The sequence below is a fragment of the Dunckerocampus dactyliophorus genome, chromosome 15 (genome assembly GCF_027744805.1).
Source record: "Dunckerocampus dactyliophorus isolate RoL2022-P2 chromosome 15, RoL_Ddac_1.1, whole genome shotgun sequence".
NCBI lineage: Eukaryota > Metazoa > Chordata > Actinopteri > Syngnathiformes > Syngnathidae > Dunckerocampus > Dunckerocampus dactyliophorus.
The window spans coordinates 2,500,537-2,527,259 of NC_072833.1; the positions used below are offsets into that span (position 1 = coordinate 2,500,537).

General features: G+C 41.5%; 1 protein-coding gene across 17 annotated transcripts in view; it reads left to right on the forward strand.

Annotated features, from left to right (window-relative positions):
* Nucleotides 1-26,723, forward strand: part of LOC129194750 (ELKS/Rab6-interacting/CAST family member 1-like) — a 73,784-nt gene that overhangs the window by 985 nt on the left and 46,076 nt on the right. For 9 of the 17 annotated variants that reach the window (XM_054800098.1, XM_054800099.1, XM_054800101.1 and 6 more), the window contains exons 2-14: nt 6,413-7,179; nt 7,425-7,502; nt 7,694-7,849; nt 15,746-16,005; nt 16,078-16,249; nt 17,809-17,883; nt 17,945-18,100; nt 18,190-18,282; nt 19,998-20,165; nt 20,252-20,419; nt 21,389-21,526; nt 23,503-23,643; nt 25,444-25,584. In XM_054800098.1, the coding sequence (XP_054656073.1) occupies nt 6,679-7,179; nt 7,425-7,502; nt 7,694-7,849; nt 15,746-16,005; nt 16,078-16,249; nt 17,809-17,883; nt 17,945-18,100; nt 18,190-18,282; nt 19,998-20,165; nt 20,252-20,419; nt 21,389-21,526; nt 23,503-23,643; nt 25,444-25,584 (2,247 nt within the window). In that variant the 5' untranslated portion in view covers nt 6,413-6,678. The remainder of the gene's footprint in view (nt 1-6,412; nt 7,180-7,424; nt 7,503-7,693; nt 7,850-15,745; nt 16,006-16,077; nt 16,250-17,808; nt 17,884-17,944; nt 18,101-18,189; nt 18,283-19,997; nt 20,166-20,251; nt 20,420-21,388; nt 21,527-23,502; nt 23,644-25,443; nt 25,585-26,723) is intronic. The other 8 variants (XM_054800100.1, XM_054800105.1, XM_054800107.1 and 5 more) reach the window with 2 other exon arrangements.

Here is a 26,723-nt window from a genome sequence, read left to right on the forward strand (position 1 = left end):
TTTTTTATTATATTAAAGTGGGCTGTTTTATTTTAATTTTACACAAATTAATACGGATAGGACTCACAAAGGCCTTGCAAACTGCACGTCTGTTTGTTGTATGTTGTAAAAGTAAAAAACACTAGAACTTCAGTTACGTTTGCGGCACCAGACTGGTTTTCTTTTGTATGAGTGAGGGCAAAATGGCTCTTTTGATAGTAAAGGTTGCCGACCCCCGCTGCATATAATAGAAATGTTATGCTGTTTTTAGGAATCTGCTGCAAAAACCAGTATTCAAAGATTTTGTATGTGACAGTAGGGATCTGCTGTAAACATGGTAATCAGAGATTCTCTGTATTACAGTATTTAGGAATCAAACATCCTCTATGTGACAGGATGCATGCTGCTGTTTTTAAGGACCTACTGCCAAATGTGAGTCAAAGTTCCTCAATGTGACAGGAGTGCTCTGCTGTTTTGGATGACATACATACTGTATGCTTGTACATTGTCTTCCAATGGCTCATATGAGTATTTTGCTCGAGTTTGTTGCTCAAGCTGTTCCATGATTCTCCTCCACATATTCATATGCAAAAAGTGTTTAGTGTCGTGCGGGCATACAGATCAATGTAATGTTTTCCCTCTTGTTGTTGTACATTCCCGGGTGGAGGTTGTTGTTTGCTTGGTGCACGTTTTCAGCAGTTTTTGCCATGTATTTGCCACTGAAGGAATAGAGGTTTTGTGTGTTCGTTATAAGTACGGGTACTATGTATGAATGAAGTGTGCGCTCGTATTTCCCCATATCTGCTTCCTGTTTTTGACAGTGTTGTCTTGGCGACAGCTTCTTGTAGCTTCTGAGGTAATTGCAATTTACAGAACTTGTATTTCCCTTTAAACAAAGCCGCCGTATCTGCACCGCCACTACAAAGCCAAAGCGGTGCAAACACTACACTTCTCTGTGCAGATAATAAACACATTTGCAAACCAAATGGACTGTGAATCTGATAGCATGGTGTTGATGCAGGCGGGGACGTGAAATCTGCTGCCTGTGTTGTGCAACGCTCAGTGGGAGAGAGAAAGAGAGAGAAAGAGGAAAAGGACGCTGTGATTTTCTCCCACAGCTCCATGCATGTGCCCCTCCTACAGGAACACCAAGCCAGGATACTTGCTTCCTCCTGCAGATTACAGTAAACACTGCAAGTCTTGAATGGTTCAGTGGGAGAAGGGCTGGTTTAATGTGTTGAACCTTCACAAATCACATCTCCAAACTCATCTGCTGGCACCTTGTTTGTTATATTTCACGCTGAGGGATTTATTTGTGTCCAGACTACATTTCGCCTCACCCTTATTTAGCTTGGCAACTTCACACGGCCCTCCTCTTTGCAGGATGAGCCTGTGTGGTAAACTACACTGCATTTACTTTGTTAATTCTTGAGTGTAAATACATCTTGTTGTTGTATTCAGCATAGACTCCATGACTGGTTCACTTCCTGACTAGCTCTGATGCTATCAGGTGCTTATCACCAGTGTTGCGAACCATATTGTGTGTGTGCGCATGTGTTTTATCTCCCCTGAGGAGGTAAAGTTACAAGTCATCACATCGGTGAGGCCTCTATCTCACTCAGACATCTTCCATGGAACACATTATTCACTCTCACAGAAATGTAATATACAGGTGTATATGTATATACAGTCATGGAAAAATGATTACACCAGCCTTGTTTCTTCACTCTATAGATCCATTTAAATGCCTGGTACAACTAAAGGTACATTTGCTTGGACAAATATAATGATGATAACAAATTCAGCTCCTAGCAACTTCCATTGTTTTCTTGACGATAACCAAAATCACTTAAGTTATTACATGAATAGCTCTCGCATTGTACTGCCAAAAAAGCTATTCTTGTTGTCATTGTTATATTTGTCCAAACAAAGGTAACTTTAGTTGGTTGTATCAGGCATGAAAATGAACAAGAAACTGAAGAAACAAGGGTGGTCTAATCATTTTAGCATAGTAATATACAGTGCAGTTTGGGATACCACCTCCATTTTTTGTTGCGAATTTTAGTAGGATTAAAAAAAGGAATAAATTATGTAATTATAAATCTTAAATGTTCTTCTTATTTAAATATGTGCATGGCTCAAATCAAGGGTACCCAAGTGTTACATTAAAAATTTTAAACTGGTGGATAGACCTTGGTAATGTTATCAACACAAACTTCAAACATAGCAAAACACACACCCAACATACCAGAGCTCGAGACATCTTCCATTTCCCATAGAAACCCTTCGTAGTTCAATCTTTCTTAAATGTAAAGTACATAACTCAGTGTCCACTCGGTGTTAGACTTTTGTTCAAATAATCTTATTTTACTCTTTTATACACAAAAAATCACTTTAGTTGCAGAGTTGAGTAATTATTTCATGAATATATACCATTGTAATCATCATGGGGTTTGTTTTTCCATGGAATTATGTTCTCCAAACTTTCATCGGGTGGCGGACACAAAGGTTATGTACTTTTCACTAATGATTACGCAACAGTTATTTTTTTTTTACACTAAGAATATTTGAATAAAACACATTAGAAACCAATTTCAGACATCATTCTAATTCTAAGTAGAAATCATGACAAAATTATCAGAGAAAGTATTGTTAATTTCACAACAAAAGTAGACATGCTTTACATGTAACATTTCAATGTCCAAATATAGACACTCTTTTACAACATAGACGTGCTAGTGCAAAATAAAAACATGAACAGGCTTAATTTATGGTTTGGTAAGCTTCCTCACTCTCTAAACATCAGAGTGATAGGGATAGTACACATTGTTAGAACAACAATTTCAAATACTACTCAAGTGAAGCTGAAGACAGCAAAGGGTACCCTTGATCTGAGCCATGCACTTATATATATTTTTTCCATTTTTAATATTTATTATATTTTCACACATATTTTTAAAATATTCTAACAAATTATTCTCTGTTTTTTTTTGCATTTGTCATCTGTTGTTTTCTTCTTTTTTTTCAACATTCTGATTAAAAAAAAAAAAAAAAAAACGTCTTTATAGCACCACCTGTTGCTTTGGGAGTATTTGCATTTGGTAGCGCGCAAACATATTTTCACATACTTTATTTCTTGGTCATTATTTTGAATGAATTCGCGGTGGACTAAGATTTTTGGACCCCCAAATGTTGTAAGTGTTGTGATATTCATCTGTTTTCAATTCCCAGAAGTGTCGTCATCAGTTGTCACATTAATAGAACATGCACAACACCTCCAGGAATGCCTCTGGAGAGAAAGAAGGACTTGTGGAGCATCAGGAAGACAGTGTGATATTCTAAGATTTTATGAGGTCTATGGCAACAGGGTGGGTGTGGAGGAAAGATGAGACAGCAGCCCAGCGAGGAAGGCAAAGGATTTAATCATGGTTAAAAGTATAAATAAATAAGCGTAAACCTTCCTTTGGAAATTCTGCATTAATGCTGAGGGACGTAATGTAACCAAGGTGCCCCCTGAGGGCTGTGAGCTGCATAGGGAATGACATTTGCTCCGTGTGGCTATGCTATGCAGCAGTTGAACAATGTTGTCTCTCAATAAAAGTTAAAAAAAAGAAGTTTCTTTTTGTGCTTTAGGTGTGTTTTCCCAGCATGTGTTGAGTCACACAGTAAGCACAAGCTAAACCTACATTTATGCATCTGTTTGTCTCTATTTCTGACTCTTTGCTTTTTCTTCTCAAGAGTGCCACTGCAGGCTCCTTGGCCACAAAGCTACTGAAGTGGCTGGAAAAAAGAATTACTTGTATGCTTCCAAAGTGTCGCGTCTCAATTGCATCGGAAACAAAAAATGCAGCGCACAGTCTTAACAGTGTTTTGCAGATGGCAGCACACTGTTTTTGAGTGTTTTTCACGTGATTGCCTTTTGCAGATGGGTCTCAGACAGTCATATGCTTTGGTCGATCCTATGATGTATCCAAACTTGTGATGCCCCTCCTGCTCAGTTTTGTCTTTTTTAAAATTTTTATAGCGAGCACTATCCATGAGCCATCAATTTTGGAAAAATGAAACCATGCAAGGGCCACTTTGGTATTTTGTAAAGCAACACATGTAGTAGATATGCTAACAACTTATCCACCTTCTATGCCACTGATCCTCACTAGGGTCGTGGGGGTATGCTGGAGCCTATCCCAGCTGACTTCAGGCGAGAGGCGGGGTATACCCTGGAATGGTCGCCAGCCAAGTTATATATTTTTCAAGAAAAAAGATTTGTGATATAGGTGATAAACTGTATTATTACAATGATCTTCGGTCTTTGCTCTTTTTTCCCCCCATTTTTATACTTGTTTTTTTTCCAAAATATTTCAACTTTCTTCTTAAATAATTCTTGTAAATTTTCTTCTTGTAAAATTGTGCCTTTATTCCCATAATATTTTCACTTTATTCCCATAATATTATAACTTTTCCCCAACCTAATTTTACAAAAATGACAGCTTTATTTTGTTTTGTTTGCTTCTCATAATATTCCAACTTAATTTTTTAAAAATATTTTTCTTTAATATTTAAACTCTATGCTACTAAAATGACATTATTTTTCCTCCTAATATTACAAGTTATTTCTCATAAAATTGCGTTTGTTTTTTCTTGTTAGACTTCAACTTTTTTCTCTTAATATTTTGACTTTATTCTCGTAAAATTAGAGCATTTTTTTTTCATTTCTGCTGTTGCTTATTTAAAAAAATCCCATTTTGTTCTCATAATTATGACTTTATTTCTTTACACTTAAAAAAAAACAACTTTATTTGATGTTTTGTTTGTTTCTTACAACATTATGACTTTTAAAAAAGTATTTTTTACATCACATTTTACATTATATTTTTTAGAGTGTGCTGCGGGCCAATAAAAAAATAACAGTGAGCCTGAAATGGCCCCCGCTTTGGACACCCCTGGTGTGGGGTAATGTACATCTTCATTCATTTTTAATAACAACGAGTGTGTGTGCAAGTTTTGAAATGTTCTTAGAATTAGAATTATACAGTATGTATACTGGATCAAATGTATACACTGATCATGGGAATGAATGTCATGAATTTTGGACCCTTAATCATTTATTTGTCTTTTTGTAGGGGGGAATGATTATACAACAAACATCTTCAGTGATTTTTAAAACCAAGAATTGAGGGCACCAGACTGAATTTTGTCTAATCAAATACTTTTCGTAACCATCACCAGGATTCTGGGTCAATTCTGGCTGGATATTTGTCCACTCTTCTTCCAGGGAGTGGTACTATCAAATCCTTTTATGCTGCCAAATAGACACTATCATCAGCAGTCAATCATGATCACTAAGGAGAAGTTAAGAGGGCTTGGCCTTGTCGAGTTAAAAGACATTCTGGAACCTTTAGCACCACTTATTACAAGATTTAGGTGACTGTATGTATATATGGATGAGTCTCCTGACAGGGGTACCAGAGAGGCTGCCGCCACTCTGGCAGGAAACTGGAGTACCCGGAGAAACCCCATGCACGCACATGCAAACTCCACACCGAGATGCCCAAGCGGAGATTCCAACCCAGGTCTTCCCCATCTCCTGACTGTGTGGCCAACATGCTAACCAATCGGACACCTCCTATATGTGAGCCTGTATGTGGAATTCTGACCTTATGTAAATGAGAGAAAATCCAAAATAAATTCAAAATTGTCCACCTAATTCTTCTTTTAAACATCACTGGTTCAAATAAATCAGTAAGACATTTTAGCCCATGATGACTGCTTGTAAACTTCTAACCAGAACTGGAGATGTAGTGTAAGCAAATTAGGACGTGTACAATAGATTATCTACAGGTCAGCGCGCACACACACACACACACACACACACACACACACACACACACACTCTCTCTCTCTCTCCACTATCTTTGCTGTCAAGTGAAGCATTATTACTAACATGATGGTCAATTGTGGGCCACTGAGCTGTTCATGTATGTGCATCTGTCAACTCAGGTCTATGCTGTCTGTCTGCGTGCTTTCATTTGATTGGCTGCGTGTTTGTACTGTGTGTGCGTGTGTGTGTGTGTGTGAGCCGGCCTCATCCAGGTGTGGGTTCACGGCCCCCCTGAGGGAAAACGCCGCAGATGGCTCCCTGTTTCTGCAGAGCGCACACGGCTGGCTGCGAGTGAGCATCTCGCCAGCCAAAGATCAGTGCAGTTGGAAGCATGCATTGCTCACACGCTGCTGCAGGGGCTTTGGAGTCATTTCTGACATTGAGGCCAAAACACTCGAATGGGTCGCTTAACGTGGACATAGAAATGTCAGTCAAAACCGAGCAATGTTATCAAGCATAGAGTGTAAAGGTGATGATGCATCATGTTGCACACAGAACTGTATTTAACTAAAATGTGATTGTGTTTTGCTCACATTTCCTCCTCCTCCTCCATAGGTGACTCAGTGATTGCCCGTTTTGTGGGCTGCCTCTGTGCCTGTGTGGATTACAGTCATCACAGCGGTGTCAGGAAAAACTCCAGTGGAAGACTAACAGGGGGACATACATTACAGTAGGGTTTGCCTATAAATTGTGTAACAGAGAAGAAGTGCCCCCTGACAAATGTTTTCACTACAGCTGCACACTTTTACACGAGTGCACCCATTAGGACACAAATTGCCTACCAGGATTGTTATTACTTGATTTTTTACTCCACCATCATCATGTACGGAAGCTCCCGTTCCGTCTCCAAGCTGGACGTCGTGGGATCCAACGGTAACGGCTCAGAAAGCCCTGGACGTTCCCCCCGGCTCCCCCGCTCCCCACGTTTGGGACACCGGCGGAATGGCAGCAGCAGCTCCACCAGTGGCGGGCTCACGGGCTCCGGAAAAACCTTGTCCATGGAGAACATCCAGTCGCTCAACGCAGCTTACGCCACAGGGGGTCCGTTGTACTTCACAGACGGAGCAGAAGAGCCAGTTGGACTCGGGAGCCTTGGGAGCGGCTTGAATCCCTCGCTGCCGAAAAGCACCATGACGCTGGGCAGGGCCGGGGCGAGGGTGCCCTACGGGGTGCGGTCTGCCTTTGTGGGGAGCAGCCCCAACATCAACTCTGGAGTAGGAGGAGGTGCTGGTGGAGTCATGTCCAGTGATGCTATAGCGTTTGGTGGGGAGGGGCAAGGCCAGACCCCGCTGGCTGCCACTGTGCCCCACTCCATGAGACAGGTGATGCTTTCATTCCTAAAGCTGAGTGAGTGTGTCTGAAAAATGCCATCCAATTAAAAGCATAAGAAGTGTGCAGATTCTAAAAACTCCCACTGCCTCTGCAACATTAGTCATCACCTCTTTACGATACCTCCCTCCCGTCTACTCATGATGATTTGTCATACGCAACACTCTGAATACTGTAGCTGTTCAGAATGTATTTTTTATTACATGCAAAGCTCATTTTTGTGTATGTGGGTTAGCAGGTGAGGGAGGGCGCCATGACAGACCTGCAGACCCAGCTGAGAGAAGTCCTGAGAGAGAATGAACTCCTCCGCAGAGACGTAAGATCATTTGCGCTTCCTTTGCCCATGGCCCACCCCTCCCCAGTCTTTTGTGGTGATCCATCCATTGATTTTTTTTTTGTGTGTGTAATCCTGCTTTCTAATGAACAGTCGCATTCAGAACATGTAGAATTTATACAATCTCTGAGCTGACGTTGCATCTTTACAGCTAGAATGTCACTTTATTATAGTTGGATGCCAAGGAGTCCAAGCTGAGCTCGTCCATGAACTCCATCAAAACCTTCTGGAGTCCGGAGCTGAAGAAAGAACGTGCGCTGAGGAAGGACGAAGCCACAAAGATGGCCGTGTGGAAGGAGCAGTACAGGGTGGTACAGGAGGAAACACAGGTACGTTGTCGGAGAATCCTGGAATCCCTGCTCGGCATGATCTGGTATAATACTGTTTTTTTGCTGCCATGAGAACAGAACAGACAAAGCGCGTGGGCTCAGATCAGGATGCTACGCGACTCGTCTGCTGGCAGGAGACTGGAAAATTGTACAAGAGAACATAGTCCTTGTCACTCACGACCACCCAGTGACTCATTCTCAAGTGTCACGTGTGTGTTCCAACACTTGCACTGAGAAAGCAGCACTTGGTTAGCCCTCGCATAAGATATTAAGCATGTTAGGGCTTGAAAGAATCACTTTTTCACCTTCATTCTTCACCTCACTCTCCTTTAACCCCACAGCTTCCTTTTCAGCTTCTTAGTTCTTCCTCCCTATTTGTGTCATCACACAGTGAGTCAGCTCTCTCCTGGATCGCCATGTTAGAAATACAGTAAAGTGCCCTTGCTAATTTATGACCACGCACCTTGGGTCACCCCCTTCCCACTCCCACTCCCAACTCCCCTCGCTTGCTGAAGAATGTGCACCTCAGCTCCACCCTCCACGCTTCCGTCCTCCTCTCGCACCTTCACTCCAGTCGTTCTTAGCCATGACGACCGCCATAGTAACCAGTCCTTACTTTGCACAACAAGCAAAAAATGTATGCAGGCTTCCTAACCAAGAAGCCACATAATGTGCAATCCTGGTGAGAGCTATGCACTCATCGTTTTCTCTGAGTTACATTTTTTCATTAGAAGTGACTAGGAAGAATTTTCCACTTGACAGCAGTTCACCATTGACTCATCTCCTCGCGCTCCATCTGGGCCTGTGGAGCTGGCCTGGCCATGCAGGTACAATCACTGGAATGGATAGTGTGACCAAAGACCAGGGTTATGCAGCATAAATTGTTCTGGGGGTCACATGTTCAGAAGGCTAAGGACCGGGGGCCTGGACTTTTCCTTGATTTTTTTTTTTAAATTTTGTGTGTTATGTCAAAGCAAAGACCTGCTGCAAGAAAGCCAGTCAAAGGTTCTCTGTATGGCAGTGCTCTGGTGTTTTTAGGAACGTGCTACAAAGCTGCAGGAAGAAGGCAGAGAAGGGGCGGGGCATAGCTGCATGGTACCTTCGAGTTGCTATGATATGCAGTAATGTATCAGCCTGCATTACAGGATAGTGTGTCATCCTGATTTTACTTTAAGAACCTACTACCAAAGATCCTCTATATCAGGGTCCCCAACCAGATATACCCACTGACCAGTACCGGAAAACATTCAGGTGCAATGATTTAAAAAAAAAAAAAAGACACTTTTCCAAAAAAAAAAAAAAAAAGAAAATGCACATCAATTTTGGAAATACCGTAAGGGCTTTTATTTATTTTTAGTGGCAACCCTTCCCGTGTAGTTGTGTACGTGTGCCAACTTTCTCAGACGCTGCACACACTTATTGTGTTTTTCCCCTTCTTCTTTCACCTCATGGTCGTTCCCAAATGCTGTGTGGGAATGCACAGAGGTAAGGTTTGATGACGTTATTGAGTGCTACTCTACGGAGCCCCTAGGGGACATGCGAAATTCATTTGATGTTTCAAAAAAAAAAAACAGACACATTTTTGCAACATAGCTCAAGAACTTTTTCAAGATAAAGCAATAAGTTTTACGTCATCTTGCAGAACTTTCTAATCCCTCTCATTCAGTCTGGTTAACCGCTTGTAAAAAGAGAGTCAAAAGAGGTCCCAAATCAGGACATTATGCGGGCCCTTTTTTACCCTTTTCTACTGCTAAGCACTGTTTTAATATATCTGCATTTTAGTCCCAACTCATAATAAAACTCAATCAACTTCTCTCGCTCCATTGTCGTCTCTGTTCTGTTTCCGTCCTGAACAACTAAGAACCGGAAGTACTCTTAATCAAAATTCATCTTTTTTTTAACCCATCAAAATTATTTGCCCCTATATCCCCCAGGGGGCGTCATACCAATGTGCATGTTTGTTCTGTGCACATTGTCAAGTTAAGTCATGCTAGCACACACTGCCACTGCTGTTTTTAGGAATCTTCTGCTGTTAGTCACTCCTGAGTTTGTCACAACTCCTGGGCTAATCTGATGTCATTCCCAGGCCGGCTTTGGCCCGTGCACCGCTGGTTGAATAGCACTGCCATAGCGTGTGCGGTCTTTTCTCTTCTCACTCACTGAGAGAGAGAATGATTAGTTTCACTGCAACCGTTTGATCGCTGCAGGTCAGCACGTCTCACATGGAGGGGGGGGGGGGAAGCGCAGGGAAGAAAAAAGCAATACGGAATGCCTGGAATGTTATGGTTTCCTTCATTCATTTCTCCTACTCTTCTGTCTTTCCTTCCCTCTAAATAGTCGGCATCATTGCTCCATCCATCCAGTAGGGAACTAAACAATAACCACACTGTCCTTCCTGCTAACTACTGCCGGCTGTACTCCAGGCGAGCTGCGTGTCGTCAGAGCTGGCGTGTGTGTGCCATTGTGAACGAGTGGGTGGGGGTGAAGGGAGCTGTGTTTTTGAGGCTGATTTTTGCGTGTGTGTGTACCCATGCGTTTTATTTATTTATTTGCATAGTTGTTCCTTTCTCTGCCATGTAAAAGTGGGTGCCAGCTGTTTTGTGTTTGTGTGTGTGCTTCTTGTTTAGTGTGGGCAATCTGCATGCTTATTCCTTTAAATCAGGTGCGCAATAAATGTTTTTAACGTTTCACGTTTGCAGTGCACTGGGTTCCCCCCATTAAAGACAATTTAACAATCATGCATTGCATTGAATAATTGATGGGTTAAGACAATTCTGTTTGTATGCAGGACCAAAAACAGTGGTGCCTGAATCCACCATGAGCCGCTCAACTTGCTCACTCGTTAAAGGCTTATAATCTGCTGCTCAGCACTTAATGTTATTACATTTGGCTTTGAACGCAGCATTTCTAATTTCATTAACACAAAGCCGCCCCATTGAACAGAATCCAGCAGTGAATTTTATTGTATATAAAAAAAATTGAATCTTACTTTAAAGAACATCTCTTGTTTACACTTGCACAATTCACCACGTCTGAAAAGGTATAGAACAGGTGTGTCCAAAGTGTGGCCTGGGGGCCATTTGCGGCCCGCAGCTGTTTTTAATTGGCCCGCAACACATTCTAATAATAGAATTAAGAAAATTTAATTTAAAAAAAACAACAGCAAAAATGGAAAAATCTACGTCAACATATTAAGAAAAAAAGTTGTCATTTTACGAGAATCATGTTGTAATATTATGATGAAAAATAGCGTCATTATAGTGGCATAAAGTTGAAATATTAAAGAAATATTATTTTTGTAAAATCTAAATATAATGGAAAAACAAAACAATAAAGTTGTAACTGTTGGGAAATTAAGTTGCGAAAAAAAAGTAAAAATGTTACCAGAATAAAGTCAAAATATTATGGGAATAAAGTCAGAAATATGAGAGGGAAAAAAATGGCAGAAATGAAAAAGCAGCTGTAATTTTACGAGAATAAAGTCAAAATATTAAGACAAAAAAGTTGTAATCTAACAAGAAAAAGTCTAAATTTTATGAAAATAATATCATAAATAACAGAAGATAAATAACAGATTAAGAATATTAAGTTGAAATATTAAAGAAAGAATACTTATTTTTAAAGTCAGAATATTGTGAAAAATATACAAAACAACAAATTAAATTGTACTTTTTGGAAAATTAGGTTGCGGAAAAAGTTATGTTACGAGAATAAAGTCATAATTACAAGAAGAAAATTTACAAGAACAAAGTCAAAATAGAAGGAGCATTTTTAAATAAACAACAGCAGAAATGGGAAAGAAACAGCTTCCATTTTACAAGAATAAAGTCAAAATATAAAGGCAAAAAAGTCCAATTGTAACAAGAAAAAAAGCCGCAATTTTACAAGAATTAACCCGTAATATTATGAGGGAAAATAGTCTCATTTTAGAGGCATGGAGTTAAAAAGTAATAACAATAAAGAAAAAGAAAAGTTTTTAAATGTGTAATATCACGAGAAACAAACAAAACAAACTAAAGTTCTCATTTTTGGAAAATGAGGATGGGGGAAAAAGCTTTCGCATTATGGTAATAAAGTGATAATATTCCGAGAAGAAAATTTACGAAGATTATTTAAGAAGAAAGTTTAAATATTTGGAACATTAAAAAAAAAACTGGCAAAATGGGAGAAAAAAAGAGCAAAGGCCGAAGTTCATAATAGGAATGAGCTTTTTCATTTATATCACAAAGCTGAGATGCAGTTTTTTTTCTTGAAATCTATATAACTTCTTAGCATATCTACATGGGTTGGTTTGCAATAATCAAAGCAGACCTTGCATCCTTTCATTTTTCAGTATGTGGCCCTCGCTGGAAAAAGTTTGGACACCCCTGGCATGTAGAAAGAAGCTGAGTTTATTTACTGATGGAAAAAAAGCTTTTCTCAGCAAAATGCAATGGAGAATGGAGAGGGAAAATGTAAGATTGGAAAGCAAGGAACTGTCGAGATGGATGCAAAATAAAAAGTGACCAGTGCGGTGTTTGCAAAAATGCATGGTAGCTTATGGAAATGAAGAAATAGTTGATTGAGCTAGCAAAGGAAAGTGAGAATGTTATGGATTAAAAATGAATGAGGGATGAGGACGGGTGGCGCTATGAGTGGTCCAAAAGTTTCTTGTTTTCTAAGCTGCCATGGTGCTAACACATTAATAACAGGGGCTCTGGGTGGCACGCTGACTCAGCAGTTTATAAAAAGCCATGTCTTTAAGGCCCGACCTGTGTTTGATGCATGATACCATCCTCTAAAAAGACGGCGACGATCATCTGTGTGTCATCGCTCACTTGGCCTGGACTCTGCCGTCTGCACTCTTTTCGTCAACGTATGACTCATTATTCCCCCTTCACTCTCCGTACTCTTTTCTGGATACATGACAGCGAGAAAGAAACCCTTTAGAAAATGTCTGGGCTTTGGAGCGCGTTCACGACGTGCGTGTTTCACACATGAACGCTCATGCCTAACAGATGGTGCTCAAACCTGCATGTTTGTTTAGGAAGCTAGGTGGGGGAGAGGGAAGGGAGATAAAAAAAAAGCTGCAGAAGATGAGGAAGCGAAGGACAAATGAGCTAGCACTCGTCCACCCACGAGTCCTATTAAACTTTCACTTTGATGCGCTCTCTCATTGTTCGCTGGAAATAGGAAAGATTGCAAGGGTGGAGTGTTTTACTTTCCCTACAGGAGCACCCTCCTCCTCCTTTCACTTTCTTTCCCTCCGCCTCGGTGTGTGTGTTTTTTTTTTTTTTTGCGTGCGGAGGCCCGCGGTAGCCACGTCTCTCCTTATAAGGAGCGGCTTTCGGGCAGTGGAATGAAACCGGCGCTTTTCTTGACTCTTTACCATGTGATGTGAAAGTGCTCATGTTAAATACATGTGACAGCTGGCTGCGTTCCTCATGTTTTCAACTCGCCACTGACCCTGATGTTGCATCTCAACGCGAGTGATTAGGGTCAGCATCTCGCTCAAGCCTCCCGTAGGCTATTCCGCATTCGCTGTTTTCTTGCTTTGATTCCTATCCATACGCATTCCGATTTAGTTGTGCACGCAACGCAGCAAGGAGAATGTGATACTATTTTTTCTACCCTTTCCTCTCATCCTCCACCTTCATGGTGGTAAATGTGCGAGTGGGCGATGATGTGCACACACTCATGCATATGTGCTTTATGTATATGTGTAAGCTTGCCTTGCGAGGTTGGAGGGGCCAAGCGTGACTCAGCCAGCGAGCGAGGGATGAGACGGAGGAGTAATAGCAGAGAGATGGTTAATGTTGAAGGACAGATGAGCAGTGGCTCGAGGGAGCGAAGAGGCGGCTCGGAATGAAGCGACACAGATTTCTCTCTCATCTGAATTCCAACTTAATTCCTTTTGAAAGCAAGATTTTACATATTGACTTTGTCAGCACGCGTTTATATTCCTCTTCTTACCATTGTAAAAAAAACAAAAAACAAAAAACAAAAAAAAAACGGTGCAACTGTCCAATCAGATTGCTCTAATGTTATCGCTATGCTGCTCCAAGCCACTAGGGGGCATACTTGAATGACTATGTTTCATTGGGACATATCAAAGGTTCCCAGATTTTTTAATGACGTGCTTACATTAATATGTGGCCATAGAGCCTGTTTATATGGAAGCCCGTTTCTACCACCAAAAGAAAAAAAAATCCCAGGTGAGTCATATTTATGAGATTAAAAAATCGAAATTATGAGATAAAAAGAAAAAAAAGTCACATTCTTTACTGCAACCTTTGGCATATGGCACTCGGCACATGCGCACTTTTGCATCTCATCATTTTGACTTTTTATCTCTTAATTATGATTTTTTTATCTCGGAATTTTGACTTTTTATCTCATAGTTATGGCTTTCTATCTCACAATTTTTACTTTTTAACTCATAATTTCGACTTTTTATCTCATCATTTTGACATTGTTTCTCATAATTATGACTTTTTTATCTCATAATTTAGACATTTTTTCTCATAATTATGACTTACCATTTTCTTATAATTATAACTTTGTATCTCATAATTAGGACATTTTGTCTTATAATTTTGACGTTTTTTTCTCATAATTATGACTTACCATTGGGATTTTCAGTGGCGGAAACGGGCTTCTCATCTGTTTATGAGCACCAAAAGTGAAAAAATCTGTTATCAACCACTCTTGAGAGAAGAGGTGCTCCAACATCATTTTTCAATTGTGGCTTTTCACCACGTCATCGGGAAAAATCCTGCTGATATGATACTAGCCTCTGACCTGCTACCAAGATGAGCCTTCCAAGTCCACTTTGTAAAAATGCAGGGTTCACTTCACATGTTCAAATAGCTCTATACCAAGGATCTTGTCAGTCAGCTGTAGGAGCTGTAAGTTTGATAATTTGATCATCATCATCAGTGAATAGGCACACATCCAATGCACTATTCTATTTTGCATTGGGACCATATTTTAAATTGTTGAAAAATGGTATAATATGGGACCTTTAACCAGCATTGTAGTCGGTTGTGGCCTGGCGATAGTATGAAAATAAATTGGGAGGGCGCCAAAGATGAGTCAGCAGAAGCTCCCTTTTGAACGTACTGTTCTTTTTCCTAATCATACATATTGCAATTACTGTTTTTAAACTCTTCCTAATGGATGCCTCAATTATTTCCCCTCCTGCGTCTCTCTGCCTCTCTCAAGTGGTCTGGCATTTCTCAGCTCCGCATTCCAGCTGTGTGTGCCAGTGGGCGATCTGGCACAAGCGTGAGTGTGTGTGTGTGTGTGTGTTCTTACTGTCTGAATCCATCATATGAATCCTCTTGCAATTTTGCATTCGTGCAAGACTGTTTGTTTACTCGTGCAACTCAGATGTACTTTTGAACGCTTGACGAGAGCGATTGTGTAGTTGTGTTTCTGAGTTTGCATGCCTGTGTCATTAATTTATGCAGAAATTTTGTGTGGCAAAGGAAATGCTGTCTTTTCCAAACATCGGGTATAGGGCTTTCAAAAATAATGAGATAATGAGAGTAACTCATTTGTTTCATGAATTGCCTTAACATTTTATGCATAATCGCATAACACCTCTCTGTTACGACGGTGGACTGAGGCAAGTGTAGGGTCCTCACAGATGTACACAGACTCCAACACTCTTGTATAACTTTCTTCCTGCCTTAACACATAAACAGCAGTGCTCAGTTCCAACACCACTCTTCCTCCTGCGAGGTGCATTCTCAGACACTCCAAACTCCGTTCAGGCTACGTTTGAAAATTGCAATACGTATTGTAATCATTTGCCAGCCCTAATTACTACCAATGAGGTTGTGTGCATGTTTGCAAACTGGTTATGTTGGTTATTGATGCAAGTTGAAACATCAAGTGGTCTCTCCTCTCCAGCATCTCCAGTGCACCATCCAAGCCCTGCAAGATGAGCTACGAATCCAGCGGGACCTCAACCAGCTCTTCCAGTCCGACTACCCCGAATCGGGCCGCCTCGGATCCCTGCAGGCCGTCTCCCCACAGGAAATGACAGAGGAGAACTTCCTGCGTCTCCACAGCGAATACGAGCGCCAGGTGAAAGAGCTCTTCCTCCTGAGGAAGACGGTGGAGGAAATGGAGCTGAGGATCGACACCCAGAAGCACACTTTGACCGCAAGGTAAAGTCCACTTTGCGTGTAATCAAGACTGTGGATGTTTTGCTAAAAACCCGTTGTATTCATTTGCGACAGGGATGAGTCCATCAAGAAGCTCCTGGAAATGCTTCAGAGCAAGGGCCTGTCGTCGCGCGCTACAGAGGAGGACCACGAGCGGACGAGGCGCCTGGCTGATGCCGAGATGACAATCCACCAGCTGGAGGGCCTGCTGGAGCAGAAGGACAAGGAAATGCTGCAACTTAGGGAGGTACGTGTGTGTGACTTATTAAAGCAGCTTTCACTCTTCATATTAAACTTATTCAATCATCACATACCCTCAAACACATCATATTACACCCTTTGCTGTCGTTCAAACCTTCCCTGCAGTAGCGTCTTCAATACAACAGCTCCCTCTATTGCTGAAAGCTGGTTAGTGAATGAATCTGCATTGCATTTATACATACTCAATATTTTAACCCTTTAAAGTTTTTTTTAAATGTGGCTAAAACACTGAAAACAGTCATACCCAAAATACACGCCCGATTAAAATGTTAACACCAGTTGAAAAATTGCAAGAATTGACATTTTGCACTGTTGGGTCTTTGGGAGGTTCTAAATAGAGCTTCAAAATGCAAAAAGAACAAATGGGAGTGAGACAAATAAATAGTTTCAGTAAGCAATTTATTGCAAGCAAGCATTAAATAGCGTGAAATAGGCTGTTCCTCAGATGATCAAATGTGAAAGGAAAACTGCACTTTTTTGGGGGAATTTTCATCCACATCATCCACAATCCTCATGTGAGACAAGAACACATAAGTCATTCTCTTTTCTGCGTCAATGTGTTCAAATCTCGTCTCATCTGGTCTCGCTCTCGTAGAGCCAAACTTGTGCATTGTCTGGTCTCGTGAGTTGGGTGCCCCATGACACCTGTGCTACAGTACAGTAGATTGAATGTCTAAAATAACACACCTACCATTGATGTAATATTTTGTATGTTTCCATGGCCTACATATTATGTATAACACCCTGGAAGTGATGAGCTTTATTGCCTCAAGCCACACAGCATGATTCTACATACGTGTGTTTGTTATGTCGCTACCATGCATTAGCCATCATGGTCTTCCAAAAAGAATCAGTGATGCGGACATGCTGGCCTCTGCTTTTGTTCCCTTCCCTCTCTGGTTTTCTTTCCTTTTCTTCTTCTTATGCCTCTGCTTCCCCCCCTTCTGATGTCATTCATTTGACCACTGGGATTTGATGGGGTAACAGCTCATATCAAGAAGTTAAAACTAAGTACTTATTTTAATCTATTTTTGCTTATTTCCTAAAGCATTTTGAAACATTTCTTTATACCTTCACGTACTTATTTGAGTCTGGAGGATGTGGGATGGACGTATCGACCCATGGAGACTCAAAGCCAGCGCCTCAGCCAGAGGGAAACATCGCCTCCCAGCCTCTGCCCCCATCACTCCCTCCTTTCCCAACTCCCCCTCGGTCCCCATCCCACCTCCTTTCCACGTGTCTCCCCCCTTCCAGGCATCGCCCTCGCGGCGGCACCACCACCCGCTGCGCTCCTCTCCCTCCTTCCCCGTGCCGTCCCCGCCATCTCACCGCCACTACCCCATCATCTTCCCTCACCATCCCTCGGAGTTACACCTCCAGCACTCGCCGTCCTCCCCTGCCCCTCTGCCGCGTCCCACGCCCGCCATCCCGCCTTCGCGTCCCCCCTTCCCGGCTGTTGTTTCCCTGCAGCCATCTCCTACATCACCCTGTCCATTTCTCCATCCTCGATCTCCGTCCTCCGTTGACGTTGTGTGTGTCCCCCAGGAGCTGCACAGGAGGTACGAAGCAGCTCCTGAGTCCACCAAGACTAAGGCCCTGCAGACGGTCATCGAAATGAAGGTAAGGCATTCACAAGTGAAAGGACAATGTGAGGCATGTTCCTCACCTCTCCTCCCCCCAGGATGCCAAGATCAGCTCGCTGGAGCGTGGCATGAGGGAGCTGGAGGAGGAGGTGAACATGCTGAAGTCCAACGGAGCGCTGAGCAGTGAGGAGCGAGAGGAGGAGATCAAGCAGATGGAGGTGTACAGATCCCACTCCAAGTTCATGAAGAACAAGGTAACCCACTTCATGGAGTACGAGTGCAAAAATGCAGGGACCAGGGTGCCACAAATGCTACTTCCCCATCCAACCCCCCACTTTGCCAGGTTGATCAGCTGAAGGAAGAGTTAAGTCACAGCCAATCAGAGACGGAGGAGCTCAGGAAACGGGCCAATGAGCTCCAGCGCGAGGTGTCCGCAGTAAGAGACGCCACCTCCATGTCTGTTGACTTTCATTCTGACGCGCTCCAGCTCCTCTTCGCTAACGATTGCTACTTAATTTGTCTTTCTAACCTGCTCAACTCTTCCCTGCATGCTTCTCTCGCCTGTAGGTGTGCTGATAGGCTTCCAGTACCAACACAGTGAATGACTGATACTTCTGTGTGCCTTAACACCTTATGTCAAATCATTCTACATTCCTACATACCATAGTATATAACAATACATCTTAAGGAGTGATTTTCAAAGTGTGAGCCTCCCTCAGAGAATGTCATAAGCATGGGGCCGCCCTTACGCCGCCAAAAAACGATTCTGTTTTCTGTTTGCTCTCTCAACATAGGGACTAGAAATTGAATGACCATGGTTATGTCAGAATAGCATTTCATTGAATCGGTTAAGGTCATCTTTATTGCCATATGCATAGTAAGGAAACAAGTGTGCCCGTCCAAGCATTGCTTTCCACAATGAATACCAGTAACATAATTAAAATATACCGTAATCTCTGGCAATATCACGGTTTCATTATCGCTCCCTCGCTAAGTCGTGTTTTTTCAAAAATGAAGTAATAAATGAATACGGAATACAAATGCACATTTAAGCAAATTGTACTTATTCTTGGTCTAAGTTAGGCATTTCCAAGCATAAAAATGGCTAAATGATGGAACTAAATGAGCTAAAATACAAATAAAAGGCAGAAGAAGCATTGTAATTGTGATTGTAGTACTGTATTCTACATTGGCCCCTAGGTGTCGGCCAGACCGGCACGAGACTCCTCACTACGGCTTCCCTTTATGAACACATTTCATAACTTCACACTTCAGCAGCAGACTGTTACACCCACGGTGTAAGAAGGAGAGGTTCCGCAGGTCCTTCACACCGACCGCTGTCAGGCTCTACAACACCTGCACCACCTGAACCATGTTGTAGACACTATGCTTTCTTTACACTGTTCTCTTTACTTGTCTTGCTTGCTTGCTGCTGTAACAAGTAAATTTCCCCGCTGTGGGATAAATAAAGTACATACATACATACATACATACATTTACTGCGACACTGCTTGAGCAGGAGTTTTATTTACATGGATTATTTACTCTTTTTATGTCTACTATATTGGGTAATACGAGTGTAAAGCCATTTGAAGCCACAAGGAAGTACTACTACTGTAGTGGTACTACTATAATGGGTGACTGTAAGAGTGTTATTTCATGTCGTGAAGGCTGTAATTATGTTACAAAACATTTAGCATATTGTAAACTGATTTTCTATGCCATAACTATGAAAATATTCCATTTATTAACATTGAATCCTACTTTGCAGAAATTCACTTCTCACACTCGAGTCTGCAACCAATTAACCGCGAGAAAGGAGGGATTACTGTTCAATGAGAGGCAGTGCTGTAAAAATAAAACTAATTAAATAAACTGAAGAATAACTGCAATGAAATAAACAGTGGGGAAGTAAAATTAGCAATGCAGAAATATAAAATGAATATTTTCAAGATTATCTGTTTTTCTTTGCAGTTATGTTGGTAAATCACAATTTTCAAAATGACAAAAGGCTTTGTGCTCTTGTCGAGTGAACAAGAGTAAAACAATCCTGACTGGAAATGTATCATTTTTGCAACACAGCATTCATGTCTGTCCAAATATTTTGTCTATTATTTATTTATTTTTGTTGTTGTTGTTGTTTTTGTTAAGATGGATCAAGCCAAGCAGGAGCTGAATCGTAAGGACAGCGAACTTTTGGCTCTCAGGACCAAGCTGGACACTCTGAACAACCAGTTTTCCGACAGCAAACAACACGTGGACGTCCTCAAGGAGTCTCTCACGGCCAAGGAGCAGAGAGCTGCCATATTACAGACAGAGGCACTGTTTACATCCTATAACTAAATGCCATTGTGCCAATTTGATTTGATGACTTCTCTGTAACCTTCTCATTCCCGCGTGCGCAGGTGGACGCTCTGCGCATTCGCCTGGAGGAAAAGGAGTCGCTTCTGTCCAAAAAGAGTCAGCAGATATCCGAGATAACGGATGAGAAGAGCACGCAGCACGGCGAGATAACCGACCTCAAAGACATGCTGGACGTCAAGGAGCGCAAGGTCAACGTGCTCCAGAAGAAGGTAAAGGACACTTCTAAATTCATTGGGCTGCCATTTTAAGCCACGGTCGGTAGATGGCACTGTGGGACATGTAATGAAGAAGCTGCAAGACAAGCGCTCGCTGGCTACAACCGTAGGAAACAATTCTTGTTGCTGTCTTCATACTACAATCTTGCACCAGTTGGACACATGCATGTGCAGACGCAGAACAGTTACATGAGATTTGATTGTCAATCAAGTGGCTAAAGCGAGACTGAGACAAGGAGAGACGGCTTTCAAATGTGGACGAATACTAATGAGCTGCCCTCGTTCAATAAATGATGACCTCTGTCGTCTTCAAATAGAATACTGTCTGTCTAGAAAACTGTCTGTCTGTCTTGTTGTTTTAGTGCTTTGTGTGCACCATAAATACCTTCATGCTGGTGAAAATATACTCTCCTTGTAGTATATTTAGAGTAAAGCGAATAACGGGTACCACATCAGCAATTAAACCAACCTTTCCTCATCTGTGTGCATGCTAGCTATCCAGCACTTGTCACTTTCAAAAAGTGCAGCCGGGATCAAAGACTCTCAGCTTTTTCAATGTCAAGCGTGTGTGTGTGTGTGTGTGTGTGTGTGTGTGAGTGTGAGTGTGTGAGGAGAGCGAGCTGTCAGTCAAGCTGTCAAGCGAACGGTTGATTAATGAGGTGCCTGAGATGTTTTACTCGCATGCACACACACACACACACACACACACACACACACACACACACACATGGTACACACCAGCCCCGTCAAAGGTTACACACCATTGCCATGTCTTTTTTCTCTATTACGTCATTATGTATGTCTCAAAGGAAACATCTAGTTTTTATTGAAAGGAATCCATGTTTTTAATCCATTTTTTTGGTTGTATTTATACATACTGTGGAAAAAACCCGCTAATACTTTAGTTTGTAAAATGTGCTTAAATGAATGCATTTTTATGTGCGTATTTTTGTGTATGTGCAGATAGAGAACCTCCAGGATCAGCTGAGGGACAAAGACAAGCAGCTGAGCGGCCTCAAGGACAGAGTCAAGTCTCTGCAGACGGACACCTCTAACACTGATACAGCCCTGGGAAACCTGGAGGAGGCTCTGGCTGAGAAGGTACCGGAAAGACCACCCACAGGATAGTGGAAAGTGACCCAATAATCACGTCAAATGAAAAGGAAGCATATTATTTATAGTACGGTCACTTTAAAGTGTGTGTTCGTAATGTTAGCACACACAAGGGAGCACGACCTGATCACATTAGCATTCGTATTGACCCCTCTTTTGTGTCAGTGTAAACCAATTACAATTAAAAAAAAAAAAAAAGGATATATTTCTTAGCTGCTCGACAGCTGATTAATCGATTGCCATTTAAGACAACCTTTAAGACACACTTGGTCTATGTCACAGCTGCATCTTTCCAGGTCACTGCTGTGTGTGTGACTGACAGGAAGAAAAGCTCAGACTCCCTTGGGGAGAAATTGTTTAGTGCCACATGTTTTGTATGTATCCATCTCAAATCTCCCGAATATCAGACGACCTGGACATTTTCTTAAATGGGGAAAAATAGGGATTCAATCTGGGAGTTAGAATGCCTGAGGTCTCATTAAGGATCTCTTAATAATAAATGATGTTCAGGCACATCCACTTGAAAATGTGTTTTGTACTTTTAGCACACACACAAGGATGCTCAACCTAATACCATTAGTACAGTGGTACAGTCAACCCTTGTTTATTGTGGTTAATTGGTTCCAGACCCGGCTGCGAAAAGTGAATTTCCATGAAGTAGGATTTGTTCTTTATAAATGGAATATTTTCATAGTTATTAGGTTAGGCTTAGAAAACCTGTTTATGATCTTCTAAATACGTTTTTTAGCGTTCTTAGAGCTAACTAGACATGAAATAACACCCATATAGCCACCTTTACATTTGTATTACCCACTATAGTAGACATAATCAGAGAAAATAAGCCATGGAAGACAGTTTACCTTGTAGGGGAGCACAATCGATGGCGGACAGGAAGTGATGTTGGGGGTTCAGAGTTGAGTTTTAGCTTGTTGTGGGCTATGGCCGGAACAGTAACCTGTTGTATTATTATGATGATGATTATGATTATGATTATGTTATTAATATTGCGCCAGTTATGAAAAAGCCGGTTGTTCAAGTCTGGCGCTTTGGCGGTGGTCTCACCAAACAATTCCTGACACCTACTGACTAATGTAGAATACTACATTCACAAGGTGATGGTCTCACTGTATACTGTATATATACTTTATTATTATACTGTATTTCTATTTTACTTCATTTAGCCATTTTTACATTTGTGCTTAATTTGGGCTATAAATGTGTACAATTTGCTTAAATACGCACATTTTCTGACTAATAATAGGCCAGAGTAAACCATGAAACAGTGATAATTTATTAATGAATTACTGTTTGGAAAACCGTGATAAGGAGTGATGTTTGAACCGTGATTTAACGAGGGACGACTGCACCTCGGTTTTGGGTGGGGGGACTGAAACGTAGAAAAACCAAAGCAATTTCTCCCATGGAAATAATGTAAATCCAATTAATCCTTTCCAGCCACCCAAAAATATTAACATTAAATTAACCTCTTAATAATAAATGACATTCAGATACATCCAAAGTGTGTTTTTGCACAGTGTGTGTACACACATACACACACACACACACATGCACACACACAGGAAGCAAGCCTATTAATGGTTTAGTCACTAATATTCAGGATGAATGTGTGTGTTGGCAAGCAGAGGTGACCGAAAAACTTTCCCAAGCTCCCCTCCTCCTTTTCGAATTCTATCTTGCACAAACACTCTTGTTGTGTCTTCTACGTGAACACTCACTTGAACTGACCGTGGCTGCTTCGTTGCTATAAAAGTGTGTGCCAGAATGTATTATGTGTCTAAAAGAATCACTGTTGGCTGTTTAACCTGCTGGAGCTGCCATGCATATTAAGTTTAATGCAACTGTTATGAGTATGGAAATTCAGTCTGGGCCTTTTTTTTTTATTATTGTATTGTGTCGTTTCCATCTGTTATTCTTTTATTCAACCACCCCTCCTTTCTATCCAGGAGCGCATCATCGAGCGGTTGAAAGAGCAGCGGGAGAAGGAGGACAGAGAAAAGGGCGATGAGATGGAGTCCACCAAGAAAGAGCTGAAGGAGCTGAGGGACAAAGTTTCCCAGATGCAGGCTGACCTTGCAGACCGTGAGGTAGAAGACACATACATCACCATCAGCGCACACACACACTATCGCTCCTTCCCTGACTGATCTATCGCTGTGGAACGCATCCCCTGTCCTGCCAAGGTCTTTGGTGCTGAAGGGCCGCAATGATAAAACACTCGCGTCTCCTTGACAACATAATATAAGAGGCACCAAAGCAAACCACACCTTGTTGTGACCTCTATGCCAAGCCAGGCGCACATCTGTGGGCGAGGCAGGGAGAGAGTGACGAGGCAATTCCCTGCGCTCTTCATTAACTTAACCATTCTCCGCCGCAACAGAAGTTTAGTGCAAGGAAACACAATTAACAAGAGCAATCGAAGGCAAGGACCTCCACCAAGGCTTGAACATTTGCCCACTGTGAAGTCGATTAGGAATATTAATAGCTTGGAGTTTGAGCCATATTCAAAAGTCATCCATGAGATTATGGTAAGAAGGAAGAAAGTAGGAAGAAGGAAATCCAACCTCATTGAATTTGTTTTTTCAATGTTAGATGTTAAATTGCTGCCAAAGGTGTCATCTTTATTGAGCCCAGTTCAAATGTACATGATTAAGAAAACTATCAAACAAACTAACAATCTAACAAATAAAGAAATGTATGATTTTCTGTCTTTGACCCGAATATAAGCTGACACCTCATTTGCTATACCTGTTTTTGAAAAATACGTTTTAAGACGAATTGAATACTATTTTTAATATCCGTGAAATAATAACTGGTAGATTGCAATAAAAAATGATATTATATTCTTTAGCTGCTGGACAGGTCTGATGATTCTCCTTCATTGATCACCATGATCTCCAAAGTAGCGTCATAACTGTTCCTCTGTTGTTGGCTAACTTGCTAACAGCCTTTTTTCACCTCTTCAAGTCACTGGTGTCTGTGAAGGACCAGAAGAAAAGCTCTGACTTGTTTTGTTGTGGCGCCACCTATTGGTATGCATGTATAAAAACGACATATATTTTTCAGACTTGTTCTAGTGGGAAAAAAAAATCCTGTCTCGTGTGTGAGTGACAGGAAGAAAAATTCTTGACTCACATGGGGCGCAGTCAGTTGGTGCCACCTGCTGATGTGCAGATGTCTAGACCCCGGATATAAGAGAACCTGAACTAAAGTCAGCAAAGGACAAAGCCATGATAGCGTAATGTAAGGCCGTTAATGTGCAACTCCACCCACAGCTAAAACGCGCACATTAACTGCATTGTTGTGAAAATGCGTTTTACTTTACGCCTCCTCTGGCTACTTTTAGTGCTTTTTGTGGGCTCATAAAAGCTGTTAATGTCCCCTTGAATAACTCCCAAATATACATGGGAGAACCTGAAGAGAAAATAAGCATTCCTCCTCCTCCATACGCAGATTTGGGGTTTGCCTGACAACGGCAACACATACCTAAATATAATGAGAGTAAGCAGCGAGTGTTCTCAGTGTGGCTTTGGTGCGGTCAGTCGAGTGTAAAATTATACCCCTCCTGTGCTGTCCTTGATCACCGCTTGCAAAGAGGAATAGGGAGATGGACTTCACGCATGGAAAGATGGATTGGGAAGAGTGGGGGTGGGGGGAAGAGACACAGGTCATGGGAAAAAGTTTAGAAGAGCAGGGTGATGATGAGTCATGCTCTTGTGTTTTAAAGAAATACCTCTAAGGATAAAAAGAAAAGTTTGTTTGGATTTTCACCACAGATATGACGACTTTGCGTACTCAAATCTGAAATTCTAATCATTTTGTGCATAATAGGCAGCGTGTCATTATCTGGCATTATTATTTTGTCATTTCCCTTTTTTCCCTTCCAGGCCTGTGTTTTGGACCTAAAGGAAAAGGCATCCTCCCTGGCCTCCTCAGCTCTGAAGAAAGACAGCCGTCTGAAGAGTCTGGAGATCGGTCTGGAGCAAAAAAAGGAGGAGTGCGTCAAACTGGAGAACCAGCTGAAAAAGGTCCATCCGTTTTGCTGCAGTGTTGTTTTGGTAGCGGTCAGCACCAAAAATCCAGTCTGACACATGTAATTCCAAATGGTTGCAATTGTAGAAAGTTCTGGACGTTCCTTTGAACTTCAATCCAAAATGACGGAACCACAAACAAGAAACACGAGGGATTTGGCACATTAGAAGCGACAAAACCATAGCAGCCACTGATGTGCTACTAATGTGCGGATCCGTAACTGCTTTGTTTTGATGCACTCTGTGGCTAATGCTGTACCTGAGTGTGGTGGCATACACAATCAATCCCAAGGGTCGTCTTGGGAGGTGTCACGTCACAAGCTCAACCTCGACCATGACCAAAAGCAGGGGTGTCCTAAAATTCCCAGGTGTATGATTGTATGTTACAGTCATTCCTCGCTCTTTCGTGGCTTTTCAAAAAATCATTAATTAGTAAATGATGGTTGACGTTTAGTCAAAAAATATTGAAAGACAAGTCATGTGTAGTAGTCTGGTCACCAGACGATGAGACGTTAACCTTAGATTACATAACCTTAACACTGCATGGAGTCAGCCACGGCATGTCCGACATGATAGAGTGAAAAAAGTTCTCCCATTCCATATGGAAGTGGTACGTTTTTGGCTTTTTACTCTGGCCGTCTTCTCCACTTCATTTCTTAACTTTAGAACAAATAAATTGGAAGCTAACTTGGTAGCTCGGTAGCTTGGTGTGTGCTATGAGCGGCAGCCGTCTCTTATTAATTATGTCCCTGGAGTGGTCCCATAGCCTGCGCATTAGTGTGGCAACAATGAATAATAGGGTGTAAAGGTCACTGTACAAGTGTTATTTCACGTCTACAGGGCTCTAATAATAGTAAGAACAGTATTTAGAAAGTCAAGCAGGTTTTCTATGCTGTAACTATGAAAATATTCTGTTTATTAATATTTATTCATATTGAATCGTACTTTGTGGAAATTCACGGTTGGGTTTGGAACCAATTAACCACGATAAACAAGGGACAGAATTCTTATTAAATAAAATAAAGCACATTATTTCCAAAGTTGTTACATACAGTCACATTTAATTTGATGTAGTTATTTACAAACAACCAATTTAATTCCATGAAATGTAAAAACAAGGTGCTACTGATTTGATT